This window comes from Heterocephalus glaber, unplaced genomic scaffold, assembly GCF_053883595.1.
Source record: "Heterocephalus glaber isolate CG9 unplaced genomic scaffold, H.glaber_assembly_v1.0 deba00000738, whole genome shotgun sequence".
NCBI lineage: Eukaryota > Metazoa > Chordata > Mammalia > Rodentia > Bathyergidae > Heterocephalus > Heterocephalus glaber.
The window spans coordinates 3,591,104-3,614,521 of record NW_028258161.1 but is presented as its reverse complement, the minus strand read 5'-3'; the positions used below and the strand labels follow the sequence as shown (position 1 = coordinate 3,614,521).

Here is a 23,418-nt window from a genome sequence, read left to right as displayed (position 1 = left end):
GGTACTCCTAAATATGAGAAAGAAAATACAAAACTTCTAGGAAAAAAGCACAGTAAAAAAATTTGTGTAGGACTACATGGACTGTACTAGGACATAAAAAGTATGAACTTTAGACACTGTTTTACCAATCTTTTTTTTTTTTGTACCAGGGATGGAACTGGGGTCTTTGCGCTTGCGAGGCAGGTGGTAGAACCACTGAGCTAAATCCCCCGCCCTAGACACTGTTTTAAAAAAAGAGATCACCGCCTGCCTCACATGCGAAAGGTCCCAAGTTCCATCTCCAGTACCAATAAACAAATAAATGAGAGCTAAACTGGAAGAAAATATTTGTATAAAACACATTTGATTGAAGACTTAACAAGACTACATAGTATAAAGAATTATTACAAAATAAAAAGGTATGTATTTCTAATGAAAGTATACTGACACAAAAAAGCCATGAAAAGGGGCTCAATATCATTAATCATAGGGAAATGCAAGTGAAAGCAATAATGTGCTTCTACACACCTGCTAGAGAAAGGCTAAAGTTAGGAAGCCTCGCTATACTAACTGCTGAGGAGAAGGGGGAGCGACTGGAACTCTCAGACACTACTGGACGGAAGGCTGTACACTACAGTCATTCTGGAAAACAGTGTGGCAGCTTCTTATAAAGTTAAACATACTTATCGTACACAGCCCAGCAATTTCACAGTACATATTGACTCAAGCAATGAGGATGTAAAACATGTCCTACCCTAGCTATTCCTTCCAAGGTGTAAATGAGGTTTCACTATTTTCTACCTTCTTTTTAAGCCATCACCAGCATTTCATCTCTTTTAAATCTGCTTTTGATACTTAGGGACCTCACCCACCCTCACACTGAAGTCACTAACATTCAATAACAATTATAAAAATGCATGAGATCTAGAAAAGTTTTGCAAACCTAAAGTGAAGACTCATTAGTGGGTATTCTGGTGGATCAACACCAACATTTTTAAGAACATGATAAGAACACAAAACAGATTACACTCTACCTACCCTAGTAAGGCTAAATTTACATCTGGAGAATCTTTTATTTTAGCTTGGTGGATCATGAGTTGTCATGTAAATGTAGTTTTACAGTGGGTCATGGTCAAAACTGTAGGGAACAGGGGAAGGGGATGTTACTAGAACCTCTGCAGTAAGTCCTAGTCTCCTGTGAGCCACGACAGTACACGGCGAATTACAGGAAAGGCAGACAAATGAGACTGAGCAGCAGCTGAGCTTTGGGTCTGATCAGTGCTGCTCTGGGCAGCAAAGACAAAGACCCCCTAGCTTGCAGCACCTTTTATTCAGAACGTGGGGAAACAAACGTAACAAGTGAAATGCAGAGTTCAGTACTTCACATTGGGATAAACAAGGTGTAAAAAGACTGCGGGGCAGTGGAAATCTAAGAATAATGAGGAACTATGCAGATTTGGTACCTCCCCGTCCTCTCCCACAGGTGTGGTCTTGCCCTGGAGCATTACAGCATCACAGGATCACTGAGATCTCAGTAGGGACCAGAGGCCAAAATGCAATTATGTCTGGAATGCCATAGCTGGCCACTTGGCAGGAGAACTAAGCCTACTCAAATGATTTTTCCCTAGAATTATGTAGCATTGCTCCCAACACAAAACATTTTTAAAACACTGACCTAAACCATACCTATAAAATAAATCCTATGGTACCAGAGGCTTCTACAACTTCTAACTTGTAAGCACTTTGGACTTGACTCAGCCCATAGCAGAGTGGAAGGAAATTCACAGTAGTAGCATACTGTCTACCATTTTTATGATTTGTTAACATGCCTTTGGTAGTCCTGCCTGGAAGAATAATCAGTATATTCTACAGCGTTGGTTATATTTGACCATCACTTTTCACTACTAGTACCATACATTTTTTTCAACTCTATTGAGATTTCAAGACTGAAGAAACAATATACAAATATTTCACTAATTTTTCCCCAGTAGCTAAACAATAAGGCAAAAGTTGGAACTCCCAGGCTTTCCTCTAATACACTGCAACATTGCAAAGTTGTTTGTTTCAATGCACAATGACTCTAATGACCTTCTAAACTTAGAAAACAAATATTTCAATCTCCACTAATACGGTGTCACTGGCTGCTTAATCATAACTTAAGCATTTTATATTAAATATTTTATACATTACAGTAAACAACTTTCTTGGAAAAGTTCCTTAAAATAACTTTTTGTCAATCGTTGTCCTTTAATTTAGAAAAGTTAGAAAGTAAATTCAAGTTATAGGCAAATCTACCCAAAGACAGAAATGAGTAGAAATAGTAAATGCACAGAAATAAGAATTTCTTTCTAAACAAGGTCTATCTTTTTAAGACTAAGTAGGGAAATATTTAATAAGTTATAACAATCACTAAGTTTTAAAAACACTCTACAGTACACAATATCTTTATTTATTGGATTTTTTTTTTCTTTTGGAACAGGGTCTTGCTATGTAGTTCAGGCTGGTCTGTAACTCAAGATCCTCCTGCCTCAGCCTTTTGAGTGCTGGGATTAGAGGCATGTGCCATGGTGCCTGGCAGTGCACAGTATCTCAGTAATTCTGAGACATTCAAACCTACAAGTGTCTCTGACTATGGACTTTTAACAATTACTCAAAACAAGAAAAACCCCTACGTTGGAATTTACATCAGGCTCATTAAAGATTACAGTCAATCCCAAATTAAGACTATGGCCCGATAATGGTAGTATATGCCCACAATGTCAGCACTTGGGAGGCTGAATCAGGAGGATCATGAGTTCAAAGCCAGCTGGGCAAATCAGCAAGACCCTATCTCAAGAAATAAAAGAAGCTGGGGATGTGGTTCAGTTGTGCAAGATCCTGGGTTCTCCACTGCTGAAAAAAAGAATAAAAATGGAGTGGAGGAAGACACAGCTGAGCGGTACAGAGCTTGCCTACCAGGCAGAGTCTTGGATTCAATTCTAATACCAAAACAATATACAGAAAAGACAAAGAACTACCTGTATGTACACACATTTGAAAATGTGTAATTCAGGCTAAGACTCTAGGCTGCCACCTCTAGCTCCCCATTCTTGTCACTAAGGCCCTGTGCACAACCCACAGGTCAAACCTGTGACCCACACCCTGCCTCAGGTGAGCCGGTGGCATCCTAAACTCGAGACTGAGATCAGATATTTTGGTGGCCTTATTAACAGGATGCATCTGAGATGGCTCTGAGATGACCTATGCCCAGGTTTACACGAGCAGGACCGTACTGGCTGCAGCCCAATGCATGATGGGAGTACCCAGGTGCCTGAAGTTGAGTACCATGAAAATCAGACTGCCCGAAATGGTTCATGAAATTATGGGTGTGTTTCCTATCCGGGAGTGAAAGCCAGGCAGCAGGAGATCAAGTTGAAATCTGAAAAACCATCCTTCTGGTCTCTTTGTGCCCTAGAAGCTGTGTAGAATGTGTGGGTTGTCTTTTTCACTACTGTCATGTAAGGTTTGCAAATAAAGATTTACAAAATTCTAATAAAAAATAAATAAATCTATATACAAGTACTTATCTAAACTCTCTAAATCATTGAAAAAAGGACTAAATTATAAATTCATTCACATAAAAGTGTTAATATTTGCTTTATAAACTAAAATTGAGTTCTTCCTCAGTAAATAAAGTCTAAAAATAAAGTGCCTACACACCTTTGGGTTAACCATTTTAAAAACCACGCTGCCAATGTTTATTTTAAAATGATTAATCACTCGTTTCCTACTACAACCAAGGCACAAAAGCAGTACAAGGATGTTCGCACACGGAGGCTAGCAACAGTGAACGTCCGTTTAAAGAAAAAAGGGTGACTCAACTAGGTACTTCACACTGTTACATATTATGTAATAATTTAAAAGCCAGAAAGGATCAATCTTTACTGCCACGGAAGGATCTCCAAATGTGTGCAAAAAGCAAGTCTGCAAGACAGCACTTATGATACCATATATTCAGGTCTCACACACACATACAACTATTTCATAAGTATGTATGTGCTTAAAAGAAGGGGAAAAAATAAGGCGTGGTGGCATATGCCTGTAATCAATCACAGCACTCAGGAGACTGAGGCAAGAGGATCCCAAGTTCCAGGCCAAAGGCCAGCTGGGGAACTTAGCAAGATCTTGTTTCAAAATTAAAAAGGGCTGGGGATGTAGCTCAGCGCTAGAGCCTGTGTAACACACAGAGCCTGGGTTCAACCCCCAGCACCGCTTGGAAAAAAAAAAAGCTGGAAAAATATTCAGGAAACAAAATATGAATACCCCTAAGAGGAAGGGTATGAAATTGGAATGTGAGAGAACAACACAGGGATTTCTGTTTCACTTCTGAGTTTTTACAAAGAATATATTCATGTTATTTGAGACCCGCAAAAGAATTTAAAATCCTAACTTTCCCCAAGCCAGAGCCGTTCGCTCTAACGAGATTTCGTTTTCTATTTTCTACTTATTTTTGTTAAAGTCAAAAACAAGTGACAGCAAAAAAAAAAAAAAAAACTTTTACCTTGCAAAGAAGTGACTAAATTGAACACAGGCGAAGGGGGGAAAAACCTTTACTAAATTAAGAAAGTGCACTTTAAAGGCACTGACTTTTCGGTTGACTCGGGCGTGACCTAGAAGCCTCCCAAAATCACGTTATCCAAAAGGCAAAGAAAGTGGAATACTATTCCCTCCGCGCTGGGTGTTGTTTTCAGGACGCTTAAGTAAGAAACAGAAGATGCCAAGTGTTTTCCAGGGTGGGAGAGGAGCGCGAAACCCTACACCCCAAGCGGCGGGGGCGGGGAGCGCGGTAGGTCGTCACTTGGGTCTGGGCTCCGCGCCGCGACAGGGGTGGCACCAGGTCCCCCCGGGGTCCCCACATCGGCGGAGACCCTCAACCCTCGGGGATCGGAGGGCAGGGCGGAAGGCCCAGCCCGGGGAGAGCGCAGCGCCCGCCTCCGCCCTAACCCACTAGGTCGAAGTCCGGGTGCCTCCCGGGGACCCCCGCGAGAGCCCGGGTCCCGCCCCTCCCCCCGCGGCGCGCCCCTGCCCCACCCCGCCCCCGCTCACCCAGGTAGCGACTCCGCAGCCTGGACGGATCCTCCAGCCCCAGCGACCGTCGCCTCACGTCCCACAACAGGTGTGGGAAGGAGCCGCCCCGAGACATGGCGAGGCCGCGCCGGCTGGGACCACCGCGCGGGGGCGGGGAGGACGGGGCGGGGATGCGGCCGGATCAACCCCCGCGCTCCTCCGACACCATCTGCGAGCCGGGCCTCGCGGGCGAAGCAGCTTAGACGGCGGCGGCGGCGGCGGCGGCTCCTTCCCCGGCGGAGCCCGGCCGCGCCCCGTCCGAAGCTCGCTTCATACTCTCCGCCTCTGACGACCCAGAACCTCCAGAGATCCGCAACAGCCCCTCCCTCGGCCCCTCCCACGGGGCGGGGTATCTGAGACCCCGCCCTCTCCCCGTCCCGGACACCGCCCCTCCAGGCGTTTCTCGCGAGATGACTACCACCCCGCCCCCGGGTACAGATCGTAGACCGGGTGTGCCCACGGCTGCCCCTCACCCTAGAAAACTGCGCTCAGGTCACTCGAGTCATATCCTTAACTTTCTATGGGCAAAAGAGTCTAGAAAGACGACGCTGAGGTCTACAGTATCTCGCTGACGAGTCTCAGGAAGCAAGAGTTGTGCGATGTCATCTTTAGTAGGGGAACGGAAGACCCAAAAAGCCCATTTTAACTTCGGGCCTCTTTCGTCCAATTGAAGGTGCTGAAGAGCTGGTGTGGCTTCACTTTCCCTTCTCCAACATGGCCTCTAGGGCAAGGAGGAGAAAAATTCAAGGTTCCGCCCCACCCCCGAGGCGCGGGCCAATCAGGGCGTGTGGCTCTCTCCGCGCGTGCGCGCCCCCCTCAGATAAGTATCGGCACCTGTTGCCTTGACTCCTCTGTCCCCGCCCGCCGCCGGCGAGAGGAGGGCTGCGGCTGGCTGTCACTGAGCCTCCGCCCCGTTAGCCGTGCCCGGCGCGGGCCCGAGGTGGAGCGCTGGGACCCGGCAGAGCCACGGGAAGGGCGCCCCAGGCAAGAGGCGGGCCCGAGGCGCGGTGCCGGGCACAGTGACAAAGAGCTGCCCTTCGCTGCCAGCCGGGGACGAGGACACCGCGAAGCCGTCACCCCGCTGCCCACCACCAGCAGGCGGCCGAGATGTCAGCCGCCGGCGCCCGGGGCCTGCGGGCCTTGCACCACCGGCTCCTCGATAAAGTGGAGCTGATGCTGCCGGAGAAACTGAGGCCGCTGTACAACCACCCGGCAGGTAGGTGACGACCCGGAGTGGCTCCCGCCAGCCTCCCCTCGTGTCCCTGGTGCGACCTCATAGCCCTGACGTGGTCTTGTGCAGGCAGGCTCGCCGGCATCCTCCCCTTCCCCAGGTGAATCGGCTCTTCTCCTGGCCCTGGCTCTTATTCTGTCTTTCGCCATCTCCCTGCCTGCGTCTCCAGACCCGTGGGTCTCACTCAGGACTTTCGTTGCGTTCGCTTCCTGGAGCACGACTCGAACTCTGGACCTGACCTCCAGATTTGACACCCCCACCCCCGTCCTGGGCCGCAAAGCCCTGGTTCTCCCCTCTTTCCCTCCAGTAATCATCATCTGCGCGGGAAAGAACTGGGTAGGTGGCTTGTCGCAACCGCAGGGTTTGGAGGAAAGGTCATAATTCGTTCTGCTCCCGCAGGCGGACAAGGCCTGCACCGAGACCCGGGTCCCAAACTGGAGGCGGGACCCGGGTTACGGACTCCGTGTCCTTTCCATCCTGTCGCTCCAGCTTGTTTCTTTAATTCTGTCTGTATGAAATTACTAAACAGGGCTGGAGATTTAGCTCAGTAGTTCCACCGCCTGTCTCTCATGTGCAAGGACCCGAGTTCGATCCCCTGTACCAAAAAAAAAGAAAGAAAAGAAATTACTAAGGAAGCTGAACTGGACTTTTTTATACCTAGGCAGATCTGAGTATAATTCTACCCTACCCTATGCTTAACTGTGAGTGTGACCTTGGGTAGAATCCTAGATCTGTGTTTTGGTTTCTGTAAAATGTGGGTCGATGTGAGGATTTAAAATAGCATATATACTCCATTCTTTGTCAATGCTCAATAAACATTAGCTTGCTCATGTCCTGCTGGAAAAGTGTTCTTGTGGTTGAAAAAAATGATTCTATAAGAAAATGGAAGATCCCACCCTCCAAGTCTCTGTTAAAGACCTGCAATTCTGTTATTTCTTCTATAAAATGGGAAGTAATAATACTTATTTGGCTGGGGACTAAAATCATATGTATACTGAGATCCATTTCAAGCATAAAATTTAGCAAATAGGAAAATATTTTAGAAATTGAAAGATTGAAGTGCTTCTGAGAAGGGAGCATTTTTCCCCTACAAAGTTAAATCTATATTCTGTAGTTGGTATCATTAGGAAAGTTGTTTAGTCCTGTCCGAATATGATGATGAAACACCTCTGGGAGTCTGGACTGGTTACTAAATCTGATTTCCACTCTGCTAATGGAATGAAGTATGCCACTAAATTAGACATTAGTTTAACCCTTCATATTCTTTACACCAGTGCTGAACCCACTGTAAAACTGATCTTCAAGGAGAGGCTGCTCTTGATTAAGTCTATTTAATTTCTTGCTTGCTTCTGCACTCGCTTTGGGAATTGTGCTGTGTTTCCTGGTAGAAAGTTTCAGGACAGAAGGTTTGGACAATGCTCTGTAATGATCTGGGTATTGCAGACTCATCTGAATTCTGTGGAGTCAACTCTGGGCCTTTTAAGATTTCTGCTTGAATGTTAGGTAAGAGCGTGGAGGAAGAACGATTTTAACCTACTTAAAATAATACAGAACCGGCGGGTAGTCTTACGTTGATCTTGGCTTTTAGCCACTGATAATTACTGCTTACAATACTTTACTCAAACTCAGAATAAAGAGTAGATTATGGGTTTCATCTGGACTTTCTTGGATTAATTCAGTTACTTTAATCCCTTTTTAGTATAGCAGAAGGAACACAGGCTTGCAAGCCAGACAAACACAGGTTGAGTCTTGGCTGTGTGACCTTTATCTTAAACTCTCCAAGCCTTAGTTTTCTAATCTGTAAAATGGGGATCATAATCATCACCATTTAAGGATTGTTGTGCAAATTAAGTGACATAGTGTCTGTAAAACATACCCCACAGTATTTGCACTTAAACTCTCAACAAATGTTAGTTCTCTCCCTTCCTGGCTTTTAAACAATATGCGGAGTAAGATACCTGTCACTGAAAATTTAGCAAGTATGGAGAAAAGGAGAAGCAGGAAAAACACAACTATTAGTACTGAATAAAACTCAAGAAAATGCTGATTATTGTTCTAAGAGTTATCCAAAATGAATATTCAAGGGTTTTTATCATTAATATGTGTGCCTAGATAGGCAATAAAAAGTTTTGTGTATGAGTCTGTATCACAACTGGAATGTTATGCGGCCCAGAATTTTAAGACCTTCACCCTTTATTTGCCTGTGTCCTTCCTACAGTCCTCAAGTTGCTCAGCTCACATATGAAGGTGTCGCCCCCCTGCCCAGCACACTACCACCATCTCAAAAAAACCACTTGCACAGCTATAGTCTAGGCACTATTTGTCAGAAAAATAACCTTGTGTCATGTCGTACAGTGTTTACTTAAAAGCTTATTTGGTTCTGGGGTTTGTACTCTGTGTGGTTTTAGTGTCTGCCAAGGCTTTGTGTGTGCAAAGTTAATCTTTACTATAGGGCAGTGGTGGCAAACCTACAACACATGTGAAACAGCAGGCCGTTTGTTTCCTTTTTTGGTTTTTTGAGCAGGGTCTCCCTTTGTAGTTCAGGCTGGTGCTGAACTCACTATGTAGCCCAGGCTGGCCCCGAACTCAAAGCCATCCTCCTGCCTCAGCCTCCCAAGTGCTGGGACTACAGCTGTGCGCCAGTAATTAGAACTACCTTTGGCGCAAATAAAAATGAATGATTATTGGCAGTCAATTTCCATGCCAAAGACCAATCTTTACAACTGCTGAGGGTGTGTGTATATGAAGTTGGTCACGTGACAAAGAACAAGGAGAGTTGAAAAGTGAAGGGAGGGGCAGGGATGGGTAGAGGTTGAGCAGAGTTGCTAAGGTTGGTAAGTGACTGCAGATAAAGATCACGTACTGTCACCTTGAAAGATAGAAGAAAGGATTCTGAATGCTTGACCTTGGGTGACATTTGGGGAGATAGATATGTCTAAACTGATTTAAACATTACGCATATGGCGACATCATGGGGACCCCATTAATATGTGCGATCTTTATGACCTGGAACCATTCAGTAAGAAACTGCATGTTGGGATGTAGTGAATACCTCAGCCCATTATTTGCAGGTATGTGAGGAATGACCAGTTCTTTTCCAAGAAGGAAGTCTCTCCTTGGAGAAAGAATCAAGTGTACACAAATGACCTACTTTCTGGGTAGAACGCATATAATATTTCACTAACAATAATTCCTCGCAAAGGAATTAGTATAATTTGGTCTATCAAGTATATAAAGAGAAGTTTGTTCATTTGTGTGAAAATTTGTGGTGATTTGGTTATATTTGCTTGCAAAAATTCTCAAATTCTTCTGTGAAAAGTTTGAATTTTTTTTTTTTTTTTTTTGGTACTGGGGATCGAACTTGGGACTTTGCACTTGCGAGGCAGGCAGCAAAACCACTGAGCTAAATCCCAGGCCCGAAAAGTTTGAATTTTAAAAAATCAGTTTCGGGCCAGGGATTCACCTTAGTGGCACCAAGCCTGTCTGGCAAGTGCAAGGTCCTGTGTTTGATTCCCAGTACCAGAAAAAAAAATCAGTTTCACTTTTAAAATAAGACTAATAATAAAATACAAAAATAGCTATTATTCTCTGCATTTTTCATTATTCATAAATAGTTCATAGTTTTAAATATATATGTATATATGAAATAGTCATGTGGTGTTTCTGACTTGTTGACAATTGAGGCTTTCAACTGCCAAGAGTAAAGTTTTAAGAAACAAGAAGAAAATGTGTTACTGGTTTTGTCTAAAAGAATGTACTGTTAAAGCACATGCCTGTACTCTCAGTACTTAGGAGGCTGAGGCAGGAGGATCACATGTGTGAGGCCAGCCTCAGCTACATAGCAGTTTGGAGGCTGACCTAGACTACACAGCAGGACCGTGTCTCAAAATTTAAAAAGTTAAAAGGACTGGGGCCATAGCTCAGTACAAAAGCCCTGGTAGTCTAAATAGTAACCATTAGCTAAGGGAAAATGAACTGGTAAACTAAGTTTTTGTTGAGCCTTTTTAAATCCATTGCATGACTACAGCTATTGCAACACTACTTCTTTGTATTTATAGATACCCAGCTCTGACTATCTATAGCAATTCGGACTGCATTATACAGTTGCTACTGAAATGTTTTTGTTTAGTACTTGGCAGTTGCTCAACTAATTTAAAGTTTGTTTTCATCACTTAAAATTATTCACTAAAACACCTCTGTTGATCCAAGGTTCTAGCAACCTGGATTTCATGTTTGAAGTTTTGTGTTCTTTGTCTTTGGTTTGGGGTTTGGCTCCATTTGACTGTGGCTGGTACACAGTATTTTTAAACTATCACATAGCTTGGAGCAGTTGAGTAAATTAGTTACCAGGCAAACCTACTGAAAAACTTGACCATTAACCCCAAAAGATCAAGCATTTCACCTTGAAAAGACATTAGAATCTAGAGACATTACTCAGGAAGCAGATTTGGGGTTGCAGAAGAAAAACATCAGTTTTACAACAGGAAGAGAGGCGTCTTTAGAAAAGTTCAGGGTAAAGATGAACGCCATTCAGCTGCAGACTGCAGTTGCACGCTGACTTAGCTCGAGTGATGACGTCAAGCTTTGTGCAGGAATAATAAATAAACTTAGTCATTGACGCTAGATGATGCCTGCAATCCCAGCACTTGGGAGGCTGAGGCAGGAGGATCGCTGCGAGTTCGAGGCTGCCCTGGACTACAAAGTGAGACTCGGTCTCAAAAGAAAAGAAAAAAACTAAAAAGCAAACTTAGTTATTGATATTGCATATGATCCAAAGGCTCCGTGTGTGACCAAGAAAAATGACTAGGTATAACAGTAGGAATCCTAAAAGTTCAACCTAAATTAAAATGCAGAGGAGTTTGAAAAGGCAAAGACTGCAGTTGGCAGAGAAAGGGAGCCATTGTCTAACTGAAAGCCTTTTTTTGATTAGCATCTCTCCTAGGCAGGGTTAATCTAATAAAATTCTATTGAGAAATACATACTTGTTGGAGCATAGTGGCACACACCTATAATCCCAGCATTTGGGAGGCTGAGGCAGGAAGATCGTGTGAGGCCAGCCTGAGCTACAGAGTGAGTTCAAGGCCAACCTGGACTGTTATAACAAGTCCATTTCTCAGAAAACAAAAAGACAAAAAATATATTTATTTGTTAAGGAAGATTAAGACATAGGCTTTGTCTTTAAGCAATCTAGAGTCTGGTGAAAGTGACAGATGCCTGAATAGTCATTTTAATTAGTATAGAAAACAATAGATAAGTATGGGGCTGCTCTGGCAGTTCAGAGAAGCAGCATTTGACCTAACCTGGAAGTGTTAAAGAAAGGGTCCTTGAGTTAAGTGAAGACAAAGCAGAGTTTGGGGAGGGACGGCCGAAGCTGAAGTGTAGAGCCCTAAGCGGCTGGAAGCTGGTTGAACGTTTGCCTGCCTTAGGCTGGAGTCGCCCCTCCTTAGCTGAGGGTGGCTGCGCCCACGCATTGTAGGACGCTGAGGACGCTGAGCGGCATCCCGACGTCTGCCCACTAGATGGCAGCAGCACCACCACTACCCTTACACCAAAACCAGGTCCGTCAACTGAAAATGCAGACTTGGGCCGGGGATTTAGCTCAGTGGTTTCACCAGGGTTCGATCCCCGGTACCAAAATTTTAAAAATGCCGACTTCCCCTCGGGGCACAGTCACTCCTGGGTAAAGAAAAGCACTGATCTAATCTAAACTTTAGATAAGTTAGGACGCCACGTTTGTATTCTGAACCTAAATCCCTTCGCGTTTTCTTTTTTTTGTGGGGGAGGGGTTTTATTTGGCTTACAGTTTGTAGAGGTTTCAGTCCGTAATGAGCCGGCTCCCAGGGTAGCAAACAGGCATCGCGGAGGAGAAACAGCATGGCGCACACAAGGCAGCAAAGGCAACAAGAGAGTTAACAGCGTCTCCCTGCCCCTTTAATCTTACTCAGGCCACTTACAGCGGGCAGCACTCTCACCCTCAATCCTAGTGCTCTTGAGCCTAGCACTGCACCATGAATCAATTCCAGCTTCACACGCTGGAGATCAGGCCTATGACCGCATGAGGCTTTGGGGGGACATCTAGACCCAAACCATAACATTCCGCCCCTGGCCCCCCAAAGACTCATGTACGAATTTCCTATACACAGAAGGCATTTAGTCCACCTCTAAGAATTGCCAAACTCTGAATCATTTTAGCATTGCTGAAAAGTCTAAGTCCAAAGTCTCCTCTGAGATTTAAGGCAAACTCTTAACTTCAGGCCCCTGTACAGATGAAAAGAAAGTCAAACACTTCCAACATTCAGTGGCACAAGATAGACATTTCCATTCCAAAAGGTACAAACAGGAGGATACAAAGGAATGGGTCCAAAGTAAGTCTAAAATCCAGTAGGACAAACATTAAATCCCACGGTTCCACTTCCAGCATCCCCAGGAATCTGTGGCAAGTTGTGAACTCTGAAGGGCTTGGGTGGCTCCTCCCCTGTGGCACTTCTGCTGCTGGTAGCTCCCATGGCTTTTCTCTTGAGCTGGCTCTGCTCCCTCCTTGCAACTTTCCTCAGATGATCCACGCTTGCTCGTGGCTTCTCCAACCTTCTGGGGTCTCCACTGCACCTTCAGCTTCACACTCACAGCTGCACACACTGCCCTCTCGGGGATCCTGCCTGGCTTCCCAGGCCTTCTTCTGACATCTGGGTGGAAGACTTCCTGACCCCACAACTCTTACATTCTGCAGGCACCTAAAACCAGTGCCATGTGGATAATGCCGAGGACTGCTGCCAGCTGGAGTAGTAGTAGCCAGTCTTCCCTCTCTCTTGGCTGTAGGGGTCGAGTGCCTGGATTGCTGAGCACTCTGAACCCAATCCCGAGGAACAGATTTTCTAGGCTGCCGCCATTTTGGAACAACTGCCCTAGGCTGCCGCCATTCTGGAATGTGGTGTGGCTGTCGCCATTTTGGAACCTGGTTCTCTGGGGCTTTTTTCTCAGAGCAAATTCCTTCACCTTTATAACTCCAAGGCTGCGAAGTGTGGAGTCCTGCTGCTTCCTGTGATGTTCTCAAACCATCTTTTCTGTTTTCCTGTTCCTTCTCAGTAATCAAGATCTGCTCTGGGGCGGGAGCTTTAGCTCAGTGGTTCCGCCGCCTGCTGTGCAAGCGCAAGGACCCGAGTTAGATCCCCGGTACCAAAAGAAAAAAAAACAAAAACACAAAGATCTGCTCTGCTCTGTCTTTGCAGTCCACAGCTTTGCTGGGGCTTCCTTTCTGGCCCAGCTCAAAATGTTTTAAATCATTCTGCTGGGCTCTTTGCTCTTGATTCTCCACATAGATCTGGCTAAAAGCCCCCAACAGTAGCCATGCCAGTGCCTCAATATTCGACTACCTTGAAATTTCTTCTGCAAGATTAATTAGTCCACCACCCTTAATCTCAGTCTCAGGCAAAGTCTCTGAACATGAGCAAAATTCAGACAAACTTTCTGTCAAGTCATAACAAACATCATCTGGAGTCCAGGAGCCAATGCAGACCTTCTTCCTAGCAGAAATCTTCTCAGCTTGGTCTTTACAAGCTTTCTGGTCTGCTAATCGCTGACCAGAATCTCTCATACAGAACAACCTAAGGTGTTCCAGCACTGCTTCTATAGCCAACGTCTCTGGATCGTTCCTAACTCTTCCCCTTCCCACAAGCCAGTTCCAAAGGCTTTTGAGCCCCATGACCAGGTAAAGTCACAGCAACAATGCCACTCCTGGTACCAAATTTCTGTGTTAGTTACTTTTCTCTCATTGCTGAGACAAAATACCAGACACCCAAAGTTAAAGGGCAGGGGTTTATTTAGGGTTAGGGTTTGTAGAGGTTTCAGTCCATAATGAGCTGGCCCCAAGGCAGGGATGGCAAACAGGCATCACAGAGGAGAAACAACATGGCGCACACAAGGCAGCAAAGGCAACAAGAGCTCGTGTGTTCTTTTAAATTCCTTTTTTCCCTAGTAAAATTTTATTTTACACTTTAACCTAGTCTTAACCAAAGAAGAGGGAAATTTGTTTCCACATCTTTTCAAGACAGAGAAAGTGTGTGTCCAGAGTTCTAGGGAAAGGGTGGCTGTGATCAGAACAATACAGAACGTAGAGGACTGGATAAAAGATAAGTACAGTAAAGCAGAAACTGAATCTGGATAGATTTCTTTCTTGTTTGGTTTGGTTTTGCTTGAGATGGGTTCTCACTATGTGGCCCAAGCTGGCCTCAAATTCACAGTGATCCTCCTGCCTCAGCCTCCCAAGTTCTGGGATAACAGGCATGTGCCACCACACCCAGTTTAGATAGATTTTTTTTTCATTCAGTGTAAGAACATCAAATTTAGAACACTTTGCTAGTTTTAATTCTTATAGCAACCGTTTCAGCACTATGTTCAGGTGAGTTCCACAACTAAAATATGGAAATTTATTTTTTTTTAGTGCTGGAGTTTGAACCCAGGGCCTCATGTGTGCCAAGCATGTACCCTACCACTCAGCAACACCCTCAGCCCCAAAGTGGGAAATCAGTAAACTTAAAAGTATAAACAAGGCTTATCAGTTTCTAAATATAAGCTGATACAAAGAAACCCGAGGCCTTTGTGCTGAGCTACATCCCTGGACAGCTCACTTTTGTTTTGAGACAAGATCTTGCTCACTCAGTCACAAAGTTGTCCTAGCTGGTCTCAAACTCTTTTTTTTTTTTTTTGAGACAGGGTCTCCCTATGCAGTTCAGGCTGGCCTTGAACTCACTGCAGCCCAGACTGGCCTCGAACACGCAGCAGTTCCCCGCCTCATCCTCCCGGGTGCTGGGCTCACAGGCATGTGCCACTGCACCTGGCCTAAACTTGTGATCATCTGTGGCAGCCTCCCCCAGTACAGGGGTTACAGCCCTAGGCCATGGCACCTGGCTGTGCATGTTCACTGTATTTTCAGTTAACCCTGGGGAAAACCTCTTTCTCTCTATTCACTGTCCTCTCACCGTGAAAAGAAGTACATGAGTTGGAAGTCAGTACCGAGCAGTAGTTTTAAGAGTTAGGAAGCTTAAGTTACAATCTGCTGCCTGCTAGCTGCTTGGCCTGAGCAGCTAGTAGGACCTTCTCTGAGCCTCATAGATAAAACTAAAGTTTTGGACTAGGTGACCTCCGAGTTTCCCTCCAGCCTGAAAGCAGCGTGCATCTCAAATTCAAAGTTATCTAAGAAACCAGTATTTTCCATACTTGACGTTAATTTGGCATTTTGCACAAAGCAGCTGGGACAAGGATGACCAAAGCAGTGAGCCTGCTATGAATGAGTTTGCAAGTGGCCCTTCCCCTGGTCAGTGAACTTGACAGTCAGGCTCACTGGGCTGTGCTCACCTAGCATGGGCAAGGCCCTAGCTTTGACCCCCAGCACCTCCCAAAAAATTCATTCATTAATTTTTAATAGAATATGTAGAATTTTTGCGAGAACTATTACCGTGATATATATGGTAAAATGTCACTTATAGTTAAAATACAATAAAATTAGTGTGTGTGTATATATATATATATATATATATATATACACACACTATACATAGTGAGGTTGCTATAACTAAAATTTCTTATTTTTTTTTCAATTTCCCCAACTTGAAAATTATCCATGGATGAACTAACATTAAGTTACGTATTCAAGGCAGTACACTGGGAACAGTTTCCAAAACCATCCTCTGTTATACCTTAATTTTTAATATATCACAAAAATATAAATAATTGGGGAGATAAGAACAACCTATAAAAGGTTGATACTGAGATAGTGTGGTACCTTTCTAAATGTCAATGAATACAGAGTTACAGGAAACAGCAAATGTGGTTAGAAATAGATTGGCAAATCTTTGGGTTTTTGAAATTTAGTGACAGCTGTTAAAAACATGTGTATAGGGGTCGGGGATTTAGCTCAGTGGTTCCGCCTCCTGCCTTGCAAGCAGAAGGACCCGAGTTCGATCCCTAGTACCAAAAAGAAAAAGAAGAAAAAAACAGTGTATAAAATATTTGGTGTATTTCTGAACCTTTCTTCCTGTTTGTTTGTTTTTTTCAGGCCCAAGAACAGTATTTTTCTGGGCTCCAATTATGAAATGGGTAAGTCTGAACTTTTTGGGAGGGGTGGGATTGAGACAGGGTCTCACTATGTAGTTCAGGCTGGTCTGGAACTCACTGTGATCCTCCCGCCTCAGCCTCCTGAGTGCTGGGATTACAGGTGTAGGCCACCATACCTGGCTAGTCTGAACATTTTACAGGAGCTATTGAAAAAAAATTCTTTAGTAGGAACCTTTTAATTTGAGATAAATTGTATGAAGGATATGCTTTAAAATATTATCAGAAAAAATATCAGTATGTCTCTAAATAATTTTACAGAAAATACTCTCTGTCATATCGTTTTCACTGCATAAAGCATACTATTCACTTTAGTTTCCCTAAGTCCCTAGAAAAGAGGCCTTCTAGGAGTGTATTTACTATCAAAACATAATTTAGGTCCCCTAGGAACATGAAATTCCATTGTAAAACTTTACCACTGACCTAGGGATATTGCTTATATTGCTTAGTGATAGAGTGAAAATTTGGCGTGCACAAGGATTCACAAGGGCCTGTGTTTTTGATCTCCAGCATGGGAAAAAAAAAAAAAAAAAAGCCAGGCATGGTAGCATGCATCTGCAGTCCCAGCTACTGGGGAGGCTGAGGCAGGAGAATCACGAGCTCAGGAGTTCAAGGCCAGCCTGAACAACATAGTGAAACCCTCTTTCACTCCGTGTGTGTGTGTGTGTGTGTGTGTGTGTGTGTGTGTGTGTGTACTAAGTAAAACCTTAAATAAAATAACTTATTATCAATGTGTGGTATAAGACAGGGAGAGAAACGTTTGTCTCAGAGTAGATGGGTCTATCCAAGTGTATATATTAACATTCGGTAAATGGCAGAGTCTGGGACTTGTGACTCAAGCCCGGTGCTCTTGCCCTATACCAGAGCTTCCTAAAGTTCCTATTTAGCTGCGGGGGCAGGGGGGGAGCTCAGTGCCCACTGTAGCCAATCCCTGGCTTCATGTTGAGAGGAAGTCTGGCTCCTGCTTCTCAGTGCCTTCTGGCTCTGCTGCAGCTGCAGGTGACTTGCTAGAAATGCTGCTGTTTGGGCCGCACCCCAGACTGACATGGAACCTTGGGCGCAGAGCCCGGTGAGCTCGGGATGTTACCGTTTTCGTCTTCTGATGGACACTTAAAATTATATAGTAGTTATGTATCTGTAAAGTGGAATGAGCCGGATGTGGCGGCCCACACCTGTAATCCCAGCAATCAGGAGACTCAGGCAAGAGGACCACTTCGAGTCCACGGCCAGCCTGGGGTACATAGTGAGACCCTGTCTCAAAAAGACAAAAAATAAAATAAAATAAATAAGTAAAATAAAGTGATTTCATCTATTTATACTAGCATTGGCATTTATCTGATCTGTTTTCCGAGTAAGGATACAGAGGTTCAAAAACTCCGTAACTGTACACACTATCTTTAGTAAATGGCCTGATGAATGGAGTCAAACAGACTCCAAATCCTATGTTAGGAACTCTTACATTACCACCTCTAATATAGTCACTGTGGATCTAGTACTTCCTTAGCCTGCTAGGGAATATTTTGCATAATTTTGTAGTGTACAATGGGAACTTTCGGAATCTACAGTTCAGCTACTCCAGTAAAGTGGAAAAGGACCCCAGACAGCCCTGTGCCTGATCCTGAGGCGAGTGATGCAGGAAAGGGTCCCTGGAGTCCCATCCCTCAATCTGCTGCCCTAAAGAGGCCAGCTACTGTTATTTTGTGTTCTTGATCATAATATTTTTTGGGCACTGTACTAAGTACTGTTCAAGCATACTGTCCCAGTCCTTACATGAGTCTTGCTAGGGTAGACAATAATATGCTCATTTTACTTTACGAGGAATTGACTATAGGTTATACTGTAACTTGTTCAAAATCACAATGAGATTTTATAAATAATTTCTGTAAGGTCAGAGTGATATAGAATAGAAAGGGATTTTTAAAAATAGGAAAGCCAGGCACTATAGCTTTGACATGCCCGTTGTCCCAGCTACTCAGGAAGCTGAGGCAGGAGAATTACTTGAGCCTAGGAGTTGGAGGCCAGCCTGAGTGAAACACTGTCTCAAAAAAAGAAAAGGTACGTGGAAAAGGGAGAACAGTCACTAGCATATCCCAGGAAATAAAGTACCTAATGGGAGCACAAATAATCCTAACTGCTGATTTTCTTCCAAAAGTGAGTGCTAGGGTCTAAATTCGGCTCAGAATCATCCTGGATGTATTCATCGGGCCGCAGTGTCGTCCATGGACCCTGTGGAACAGTAGCAGAAGTCAGTCCCTTTCTTCTAGTGGCAGTTTTCCCCCCTGCAGAAGTGGAGCAAATGTGGGGCAGGGGACATACACATGGGAGCTGGAAGAAGTGAGGAGGGACGCTTTTTAAACTAGAAGCATTGCTCTCTTGGAATATCAACTTCATTAATTCAAACCATATGGACTGGTTTTAAATTTATGTATTAAACTCTTAGGTATCTGTGCTCCATTTAGGATCAAAACCTTTGGCCAATTTACATTTTCCATACAAGAGTGTATTTTAGGAACTCAGTAAAAACCTGGAAGTAATTTCTAATGGCATACGCAGGGTATGCTTTAAAGAGGAAAAAAAGAGAGAGAAAAAAAGGGAAAGGGAGGTGAGGAGGCAAAGTCTCCACAACTAACGACTCTGGGTTTGAATTTTGCATGAATAAAAATTGTTTTATTACATTTTCTGATTTCTGCCATAAAGTACCATAACTGATCTTCTAGTGAAGACTTAGAGCTAAACTTTCTGAGCGCTAATGGTAGGATATGAATGGGATGATTCTATAAAAGACAATATTAAAAGTACAACAACTAGGGCTGGGGATTTAGCTCAGTGGCACCGCTGCCTGCCTTGCAAGCACAAGGTCCTGAGTTCAATCCTCGGCACCAAAAAAAAAAAAAGAAAAAGTACAGCAACTAAAAATAACATAAAACGACAGAATTATGTATTGCAATGTATATTAATAAAAAGTGAAAGCACAGTAGAAAAGACCACATAGACTTTGACATTAAAGAAAAATGAACTAACCGAAACCTAAAATTGTAACCGCTTTTCTGAGACTTAAAAATAATAACATGACAGAAAACATAAAAGGAGGGCTCCTTCCTGCATTGACCGCAGCTTCCGTCATGCACCACGTTTTCTTAACCCATGGATGTGACAGGGACAGCACCGGTCTCCCTATGGAAGTGTCACGGTGTGTCGCATCAGACATGAGGGCGGGAGCCGCTCCCCGCACTCACTCTGTCCCTGCTTTCTGTGTGTCACTGTCCAGGGCTTGGTGTGTGCTGGGTTGGCGGACATGGCCAGACCTGCGGAAAAGCTTAGCACTGCTCAGTCCACTGTGCTGATGGCCACAGGTAAGTTAAAGAGCACCTGTCCTATCCCCCCAAACATGAACTGTTTGTGTTTTGTTTCACATTTGTTCACTTAGTTCAACTTTGGAAATATGTACATGCATGCACGCACGCACAAAGGAATTCACAGGATTCTCTGGCTCTAGGAAGTTATCCTCTCATGAGTGAAGGGGACAGAGGAAGGTTATCGGCAATAAGTATCTGTAGGGGTTTTTGTTTTTTAAGTTTTTGCCATAAAAATATTTTTGCAAGTAAGAAAAAAGTTACAGTTCCGATTCATTTGTCCTGTCCACCTTTAATGTCAGAACTGAGAATTCTGTTTAATGCTGAATTACAAAGATTTTTTTGAAGACTCAGGCAATAGCATTTCTTCATCCTTCACTCTACATTATTATCATAATCTTATTCATAATTATTTCACCCTAATATTAAATATTCTGATAAGTTATTGCAGCAGTACCTGTGCTTTTAAAAGAAAATACTTTGTTTCAACAGGATTTATTTGGTCAAGATACTCCCTTGTAATTATACCCAAAAACTGGAGCCTGTTTGCTGTTAATTTCTTTGTGGGGGCAGCAGGAGCCTCTCAGCTCGTTCGCATTTGGAGGTAAGCCTACCAGGATATTTTTAAAACTGCTTCAGAAGCTACCCAGATGGCAGTATTTTTTTAAGATTCATATGTAAGGCTAAGACAGGAATGTGACTGAGACAGAAATGTAACATTTTCTCCAGGGTTACAAATGAGTTAAAAGCAGTTAAACCAGGTATGGTGGGGCACGCCTGTAATCCCAGCACTCAGGAGGATGCAGTGAGTTCAAGGCCAACCTAGGCTGCATAGCGAGTTCAAGGCCACCCTGAACTATATAGCGAGATCCTGTCTGGAAGAAAAAAAAAGAAGAAAAGAAAATTTAAAATCTTTTTTTAAAAAAAGCAGTTAAGCAAAATATTGCCTAGTTTTTTTTTAAATGACAGTATTTTTTATTTTAAAAAGCTGTATAATATTCCATTGTGTACACATACCACATTTTCTTTATCCATTCATCCACTGATTGTCACTTTGCTATTGTGAATAATGCTGCGATCAAATGCAGAAGTTCAGCATTCTTGGACATAGTGATTTCATTTCCTTTGGATATATAGCCCAAGTGGGACTGCTGGCTTATATGGTAGTTTTACTTTTAACTTTTTGAGAGAACTCTCTACTGTTATTCATAATGGCTGTACTAATGTACATTCTCACAAGAGTGGGGAACAGTTCTCTTTTCTCCTCATCAAACCTTGTTACCTTTTGTTTTTTGCTTTTTGTTTTTGTTTTTTTGGTACCGGGGATCGAACTCGGGTCCTTCCACTTGTGAGACAGGTGGTGGAACCACTGAGCTAAATCCCCAGCACCAACCTTTTGTTTTTTTGGATAATCATCATTCTAACAGGTGTGAGGAAATATCTCTTGTTCTTTTTGGTTTTCATTCCTTTGATAATTAGTGATGGTGAACATTTTCTTCACAAACCTACTGGCCATTTATAAGCCTTCTTTTGGGATTTCCCTAATTTTAAATTAGATTGTTTTCCTTCTCCTGAGTTGTGTTCCTATATATTTTGGAAATTAACTCTTTATTAGATATAGTGTTTGCAAATATTTTCCTCCATTCTGTAGGTTATGTTTTTACTCTGTTGACTAGGTCATTTGATGTAATCCCATTCCTATATTTTTACTTTTGTTATATTTTTTTTTGAGGTCATATTAAAAAGCACTGTAGATCAATATCATAGAGCTTTATCCTGTATGTTTCCTTCAAGTAGTTTCAGGTCTTATGCTTAAGACTTTAATTTGAGTTGATTTTTGTTAATGTTAAAGAAAAGTGTTTAATTTCATTCTTCTTCATGTGAATATCTAGTTGTCTGAAGAAACTGTTCTTTCTCTTTGTGAATGCATTGTCTAGATAGATAACCCTTCTACCGTAGTTCCTTTTATTAAGACAACATGAAAACCTGGGCACAGCAGGGGACTTCTACAATCCCATCTACTCAGAAACCTGAGGCAAGAGGATTGAGAGTTCAAGGCCAGCCTGGGCAACTTAGCAAGGCCCTGTCTCAAAGTAAAATTTTAAAATTAAAAATAAGAAAGGGCTGGAGATACAGCCCAGTGGTAGGGTATTTGTCCAGCATGCACAAGGCTCTGGGTTCAATCCCCATTACAATAAAATAAGATTTATTAACTAATTTCCAAATAAACCTTTTATCACTCACTTGGAGTTATATATAATATATATCACTCACTTGGAGTTTATATATATATACAGAAGTGAGACTTGAAAGCACAGTTGCATAATATTGGAAATAACGTTTCGAGTGAGGACACTGGTTCCATTGAAAAGTGTTTCATGAGCACTAGAAATTTCTTAAACTACTCAATAGTGATAATACGATCAAATATTAGAAATCAAGATCTTTTAACTGGGCATGGTGGTGCACTCCTGTAATCCCAGGTACTTGAAAGGCTGAGGCAGGAGGATCACAAGTTCCAGTCCAGTCTAGGCAACTTAGCAAAACTTTGTCTCAAAAAGTAAAAAGGCTGAGGATACAGTTCACTGGTAGAGAGGCCCTGCATTCAGTCCCCAGTAACAAAGAGAGAGAGAGAGAAATCAGAATCTTTTAAGAAATGTAAGTGGTATGGTACATTCTGTGGAATAACTTCCTCCTTGTGCTTATACAGAGTGTTTTTCACTCTCTTGAAAGCTAGGAAGTAAAGTTCAGAGTGTTATAGAGAGGAAAGATTATGTGGCTTAAAGTTATTTCATGTGGATTAATGAGCATTAAGCTTCAAAAAACTTAAGTCTTTACAACTTGTTGACCTATTTTTTAAGTACATTTTACTTCTCTGGTTAAACAGGAACCTGTTCCCAGTTGATTTTATTCTTAGGTGCTTTGTGAGTGTAAAGCAAATAATTCTAGTTAACCACAGTTTGCTAAAACTTTATACTCATGTGCATGTTGATCATGTTCTCATATAGTGAAAGAATGAAAATATTCCTTAAGACAGTACTTTTGCACCGGAAGTTATGTCAGGAAAGCTGCTGAAACCTCTTGGTAGTTGGGATCTCACTGTCTGAACACAGACCAATGCAGACAAACCTCCGGGTCACTGTCCCTTCTGCCAGATGCTGTCAGTAAGCTCCTGGGAAGATTGTACTTACAACTCCACAGCCACTTGACAACTGGGAAAGAAGAAATGGAATGTTTCCCCTTCTCTCCTTACCATAAATTTATTATTACTAATGGTTACTTTTTTTTCTGTTTTCTTTATAGATATAACCAAGAACTAAAAGCTAAAGCAGTCAATTAAGAGTTCCTGATCACCCGAACAGTCTAACTGTGGACACAACCACTGGGACCCAGCTCATTGCTTGATTATTCACAAAGCAATGCTAACTGTGTTAACACTTGGGGGGCAGACAAAAAAAGTCTGGCTGTAATGGGTAACTAGTGCTTGTTCCACAAAAAAATAAAGCAAACTTTTAATAAGTCTCTATTTACGTATGACTTAAGGTACTTAGCGATGGATATTAGTGACGTATTTTTCTACCGTTTGTCCATAATAAATTACCCTTGGTCATCCATACCCCAGCCTCCTGTTTGAGTTAGCAA

General features: G+C 43.0%; 2 protein-coding genes across 21 annotated transcripts in view; one reads left to right on the top strand and one right to left on the bottom strand.

Annotated features, from left to right (window-relative positions):
• Positions 1-5,372, bottom strand: part of Dcaf6 (DDB1 and CUL4 associated factor 6) — a 144,954-nt gene extending 139,582 nt beyond the window's left edge. For all 20 annotated transcript variants that reach the window (XR_015449495.1, XM_087206855.1, XM_087206870.1 and 17 more), the window contains exon 1: positions 5,065-5,372. Coding sequence is in view for 15 of the 20 variants with exons in the window: in XM_021244635.2 (XP_021100294.1) it covers positions 5,065-5,161 (97 nt within the window). In the remaining 5 variants the exon portion in view is untranslated. The remainder of the gene's footprint in view (positions 1-5,064) is intronic.
• A 144-nt stretch (positions 5,373-5,516) lies between these two features.
• On the top strand, positions 5,517-23,295 carry Mpc2 (mitochondrial pyruvate carrier 2). Its single transcript, XM_004865206.3, has 5 exons — positions 5,517-6,301; positions 16,368-16,408; positions 19,692-19,776; positions 20,269-20,380; positions 23,080-23,295. Exons 1-5 carry the CDS (start codon positions 6,193-6,195, stop codon positions 23,114-23,116), a joined length of 384 nt encoding a protein of 127 aa, XP_004865263.1. The 5' UTR covers positions 5,517-6,192; the 3' UTR covers positions 23,117-23,295.
• Positions 23,296-23,418: the final 123 nt, after the last annotated feature.